The sequence below is a fragment of the Cryptomeria japonica genome, chromosome 6 (assembly GCF_030272615.1).
Source record: "Cryptomeria japonica chromosome 6, Sugi_1.0, whole genome shotgun sequence".
Taxonomy (NCBI): Eukaryota; Viridiplantae; Streptophyta; class Pinopsida; order Cupressales; family Cupressaceae; genus Cryptomeria; species Cryptomeria japonica.
Genome location: NC_081410.1, coordinates 229,178,622 through 229,185,069, shown reverse-complemented (window position 1 = coordinate 229,185,069; position 6,448 = coordinate 229,178,622). Strand labels below are relative to the sequence as shown.

At 32.0% G+C, this 6,448-nt stretch overlaps 1 protein-coding gene across 1 annotated transcript; it reads left to right on the top strand.

The window, feature by feature from the left end:
* Positions 1–2,931: 2,931 nt before the first annotated feature.
* Positions 2,932–5,235, top strand: LOC131071459 (non-specific phospholipase C2). Its single transcript, XM_058007305.2, has 3 exons — positions 2,932–4,089; positions 4,175–4,351; positions 4,437–5,235. Exons 1-3 carry the CDS (start codon positions 3,003–3,005, stop codon positions 4,793–4,795), a joined length of 1,623 nt encoding a protein of 540 aa, XP_057863288.1. The 5' UTR covers positions 2,932–3,002; the 3' UTR covers positions 4,796–5,235.
* The last annotated feature ends 1,213 nt before the right edge of the window (positions 5,236–6,448 follow it).

Genomic DNA, 6,448 nt, shown 5'->3' with positions numbered 1-6,448 from the left:
GATGCTTGGAGATCATAGGAATACATATGTATGAGGTTTGCAACTAAATATCATACCATCCTAATATTATCCCACTTGATATTATACATTTAATGAAATAAATTGAAAGTATAAAATAGATTAGGTATAGAATCCAAGGTCCATGGCCTCCTTGCACCAATTACACTTATTTGTGCTCACTAGTTTCATAAGTGAATTTGCAACATTCTCTTGAGAGTCAAAATTTGATAATATTACCTTATAGTTATTTAGTGATATTATACATCACAATGTATCTAATACAAGCATAATAACTAGGATTCTCAACCAAATAAATAATAATTTAATTATCATATTTAATTTGGATTAGTATGTAATTAAGACTAGATCTTGAACATTGCTTCTATAATCATACCACCTCTTTATCTAAGAATGTGTATTAATCATATATTCTAATCCAATAGAAGATAAAAAGAAACCACATGCTTCCTCTTGCTTATTCAAGTAATAGCACCACCAAAAAGAGAAAATATTAAACCACTAGTGGACCACTAACTATCCAAATCATCAACTTGCATCAATAAAGCCTTATATGCCTAATAATTTTCTCAAATCATTAAACTATGATAACATAATAAATAATCATAAGTTCATCATAAATATATAAATACCTCTTAACATGAATTCACTGCCATGACTAAACATAAACTTGATAATAAATCCTATTACTTGGGTAATATTTAGCCCAGTACAAACCATTTCATACATTAGGCTACTAAGACCACTGAAATAAGGCACATTATATATGTGTAATATACATAATCATCTAACTTAATACATATCTAATGAAAGATTAGTGTATAAATAAATGAATATTAAGTAGTTAATCATGCATAACAAAGCATTGCAAAATGGTTTCAACATACTTTGACTAATCCAAAGATTTCTGTAAGTTCAATTCTTGCAAATCCATTCTCAAAATAAACATTTATTCCCCTATACCCTTCATGTCAAATGTTCTAGAAAGTTGAGCTTTAAGCTCCCTAACCATTACCTTACTATTACCTATAAACAACATGCCATCCACATACAAGATAACAATTAGAATCTTATCATTAATATATTTAATATAAACATAGTCATCCTTTTCACTTTTAATGAAACCCAACTTCAAAGCATGCATCAAATTTTTGATACCACATTTGAGGAAATTGTTTCAAACCATTCAAAGATTGTTTAAGCCTATAAACTAATTTTTCTTTATTGCAACATATCTTATCGATGTCTTAAAGAACAATTATGTTGCTAGAACCTACCAAAAATTGATGAATAAAGTTAGCTAATAGAATTCATATAAAATGTAGGCACATAAGGCCAACACTTTGCCCTTTTATTTTGTTGTAGTTACATCTCTCCATAGATTTCGATTAATTTGAATTTTCATAAATTTAAAATCCTTCTCGGTATTAAAAAATGTCTACCTATTCAAGGTAATTTTATCCAAGAATTATCTCAAAATTTAAGAAGAAAAGACATCTAAGATTTAACAAATATTTTTCACATGTCATAATCATAAATTTATTACAAATTTGATAATATTTTAATTTTATGATTTTATTCCACATATTATACTCATATATTCATTTAAAAATATTATATAGTCTAAATCTTTTTGATGATATCCATTATAATCTCAACCACACCAAAGCACAATCGTCTACACCTCTTAGATCAACTTTGTTCATCCAAGCTTCCCCAAATTTTTGTGGAACTCTCTTTATCTCTCTAAGTCAATTATAGAAGATGGCCATCAATTTCTTATATCATTTATAATACATTTTTTTAATTATTTATGTAAATACTTATTTTTTATTAGTTGTACCAAAAAAATGTTACTAACATGTTGATCTTTGAACTACAAAAAGAATCTATCCATATCATTAAATATTGATTGTTGACACCTAAGAATTATTTGTAGATGATATTGTTTAAGTCAATGCATAGATGTGAACAATTAAACTTGATAATCCCTATCAAATCTCAATATATATCAGACCATATCACTCATTGGCATTTGTTAATCTTATCAATTTATACTTATTTCTATGTATTTGATTAGATTGACCTAGATTAAGTCCAAAAAAATCACATTTTCAATTAAAAATGAAAAAAATCAAATCCTAAAAAATTAAAAGAACTAATTAAAGTCATTCTACACTTACTATTTTCACTTTATGAAGTCTCTTGAGAAAGAATTGAATTAAAATATTTCATATGCTTAAAAGCTTATGAATATGGAGGGAAGTTAAAGATTAGAAAGTATCATTGAAACATTCAATTTTGTTTTTTCTTATTTAAAAATCATCATAAAAATAAACAATATGTGATTTAACTTTTATAAAAATTTCAAAATTGATCATATTCTCTAATTCATCATTAAATTGATAGAAAAAGATTACAAGATTTTAAAAATTCGATCATATGATTTTAACTTATATTGTAATTTCAAATTTCAAATTAATCAATACTCTTTAATTCATTATTAAAATAAGAAAAAAATAAACCAATCCTTTTCAAAAAAAAATATAACTATCATTAAAAAAATTCTTTATAAATATATTTAATTAAATGATTTTTAAATTTTCTTTTATCGAATCAGAATATTTCAATAGCTTAAATGGTGGGTTCAGCATGTTAGCGGAATGTGCTGGTGACTTGCTGCGTGGGTCGCCCACGCTACTAATTGTCAACGTATTTCTATACACGTTAAAATACAGAAATTTATTCCCGGCAAGAAACAAGAAAGACAACACGACAGACATATCGTTGACATTACCCTTCCACCTAAATGGAATCTTTATTATGGAACATCGGTATATTCTTCCTCTTCTATGCGTTGGCTTTCACGGCACTGTTTTATTTATTCATTTAATTTCCGTCGCTTAACGAGAGTTGCAGGGTGATTTTAGACGCTTCATACTCTGCAATGGAGTTATCCATTTACCATCTTCTCCCCTATTTAAATGAACAGGGTGCTCTGTTTTCCTACAGTATTCTACAGTCTTGTTTATCTTCTTTGCAGAGAAGAGATGGGGGAAATAAAGATCGAAGGGCCGATAAAAACTATCGTTGTTCTTGTTCAAGAGAATCGATCTTTCGACCACATGCTCGGATGGATGAAGCGGCTTAATCCAGAAATTGATGGCGTAACAGGGCAAGAATGGAATCCTCTGTCCACTGCAGATCCTAACTCCGCCAAATTGTTTTTCGACGAAAAGTCGGAATATGTGGATCCAGATCCTGGCCATTCTTACCAAGCCATCAGAGAGCAGATCTTCGGAAATTCTACAGACACTGAGGCAAATCCTCCTCCCATGAATGGATTCGCTCAGCAGGCCGAGAGCATTCAGACAGGCATGTCGGAGACCGTGATGAATGGCTTCAAACCAGAAGCTGTTCCAGTCTACGAGGCCTTGGTTAAAGAATTTGCAGTCTTTGACAGATGGTTTGCGTCCGTACCTGCCTCAACGCAACCGAACAGACTCTTTGTTCACTCTGCAACTTCTCACGGTGCAATCAGCAACGATTCCGTCAAGCTCATTGAAGGATATCCGCAAAAGACTATCTTTGAATCCGTTCATGAATCCGGCCTGGAGTTCGGTATTTATTACCAGTATCCCCCTGCTACTCTGTTCTACAGGAATCTCAGAAAGCTCAAGTACATAACCAAGTTTCACCAGTACAATCTCAAGTTCAAGTCTGATGCAAAGAACGGGAAACTGCCGAACTATGTCGTCATTGAGCAGCGATATTTTGATCTCAAGATTTTGCCAGGAAATGATGATCATCCTTCGCATGATGTTGCCGAAGGTCAGAAATTTGTGAAAGAGGTTTACGAGACGCTGAGATCGAGTCCTCAGTGGAACGAAATGGTGTTCATTATTACTTACGATGAGCACGGGGGTTTCTTTGATCATGTTCCTACGCCTGTCAGAGATGTGCCCTCTCCTGACGAAATTGTAGGCCCCAAACCCGATTTCTTCAAATTCGACAGATTAGGTGTTCGTGTGCCTACCATGGTGATTTCTCCCTGGATCAATCCAGGAACTGGTATATTTTCTCTCCTCAATTTTTACTTTCCTCTCACAAACAAAAGAAAAATGAAAATAATCATAAATGTGGCTTGCATTTGCAGTGGTGCATAAACCAAGCGGGCCATACCCTTCCTCAGAATTCGAGCACTCATCAATACCTGCAACCGTGAAGAAAATCTTCAATCTGAAAGCAGATTTCTTGACAAAGAGAGATGCTTGGGCGGGAACTTTCGAAGGCGTATTAAAATTGCGGGAGAGTCCAAGGACAGATTGCCCGGGTATCAAATTCTCCTCACTTGTTCTGCTTAAAATCTTTCCTGTTATAAAATAAATCTGATTTCTTCGTCAAATTTGTTTGTGCAGTTACTCTACCAGAACCCTCAAAGCTGAGACCAGGAGAAGCAAATGAGGAGGCGCGTTTAAACGAATTTCAGAGTGAACTGGTTCAACTGGCAGCTCAATTGAACGGAGACCACGCTCTGCCTAGCTACCCGGATGAGCTCCCAAACAAGATGTGCGTAAGAGAAGCTCAGCAATACATTGAGCGCTCTGTAAATCGCTTCTTTGAGGCCTGCGAAAAGGCAAGGATGGACGGTGAAGACGAATCATATATTGTAAATCTTCCATGTGAGACGACAGGCGACGGAGCGGATTCATCAGAGCCTTCGGGAATCCGGCGGGTTTTACGAAAATTGATATCCTGCATTACCTGTAGCACTTAAAATTACTAAAAAATTATATCTTAATCTCCAGCCATGTGTAGCGACAGATTATCCGGAGTTGGAAGTCAGAATTTGCCCTGAATCTTAATATTTTTCTCACAGGAAACTCCACGAATTCAAATTAAATTTTAGCCCTAATAAACACAGAGGCTTCTGTAACTGCCGAGTTGCAGAATAACGAGGTAGCGTTTGCCGCTGAAGACAAAAGTTTTAAGCAATTTGTTGTTGGACTTTTTTTTCGTCTTGTTGCTCTCTGGTTTGTTTGGTGTTCAGCTTTGATTTTGAGTTTTAGCAGCTCTGAGGAATGATTAAATATGTGATTGTCAAGTCAGAGCATAGTTTGGCTCTAGTTTTGGCCTGTAACGTTGTAGCTCTGGTAGCTGCTTATTTTTTTATTCATTGTAATCAGTGCTTTGTTTGATATATTTAAAAAAGTTTGACTAAAAGTTGGAAAATATGGGTTTATGATTTTTTTCATATTTTCATTATAAAAGATGATGTACGGATTTTAATTTGTTTCATTTTAAAATAGATTTTTATTTTTTTATATGGATATCTTTTTATAAAAAAGTTGAAATTATAACTTTTTTATATAGATTGACAATATTAATATCAATATCTATTGCATAATTTTTTTTTATATTTTTGATTTCATATTTAATTTTTTAATTAGTTTTTGAAGTGAGACTAATTATAATTTAAATATAAGTTTATTTCATATATATATATATAATTTTTTTCCCTTGAAATAAGCATATCAATAGTTAATGCACACTATTTTTAGATTTTTTTTTCTTTTTTAATTTTTCATGTGTGGAATAAAATTTTGATGTTGGTAAAAATTTATGTTCACCACATATATAAAATCAATATAACAATCAAATAAAATATATTCAAAATTATAATTTTTGGAAAGCTTAGATTAAGGGATATATACTTACAAAATCGATTTTCTAAATTACTTCATTTAATTCTTCAAAAGGTGAAGCATAAGTAAATTTTTGACAATATTTTAATAGCTGCAAAGGAGACTCAATTGAAGGTTTGATTTAAGACTAGGAAGGTTCTGAACCAAGAGGGTCTAACACCATTTGATTAAACTCCTTTAGATGGAATCCCTCAAGGTTTGAATCGTTAATTTTTCTAAAGAATAAACAATTTTAGGGAAAAACTTTAAATTTCACATAAATGGATTTGCATGAGATTTTCCTTGAGATCGTGTAAAACCTTATTAAAAGCATCTTCTTTTTCTTTTTTTTGAAGCCAATCGTGTTCAGGCTATTCCTACTCGTGGCCCTTAACTTGTTCATTATTCATTTTTGGTTTCTAAACCTTGGACTCAAAAAATTATCATTTCCAAAGAAAAGACTCTTTAGGTCCCTATCTAGGTTGAGTTCACTTGCTTACAATTTCCATGTTAATTTTTTTAAGTCAAATAGCTTCCTCTTTAGGCTCTACAATTTGTTTTCAAGTTTGATGATTCTATTAAGCTCATTCTTAGTACGAAGTTCTCTTATTGAGATAATGCTTCCAAAATATTTAAACCAAACTATGGATATCCAAATTGGACAAATGATATGCACTTAATGCATTCTTTACCTAAAATTTCTAAATACTTGATATCATATCCAATCTTTCAAACATAAGATTCAA

Excerpts from the sequence above, each read along its gene's own strand:
- LOC131071459 (XM_058007305.2), top strand. The coding sequence starts at position 3,003 with ATGAACAGGGTGCTCTGTTTTCCTACAGTATTCTACAGTCTTGTTTAT. Across the intron at positions 4,090-4,174 it reads CTGGATCAATCCAGGAACTG|TGGTGCATAAACCAAGCGGG; the intron begins GTATATTTTCTC and ends TTGCATTTGCAG. Across the intron at positions 4,352-4,436 it reads TCCAAGGACAGATTGCCCGG|TTACTCTACCAGAACCCTCA; the intron begins GTATCAAATTCT and ends TTGTTTGTGCAG.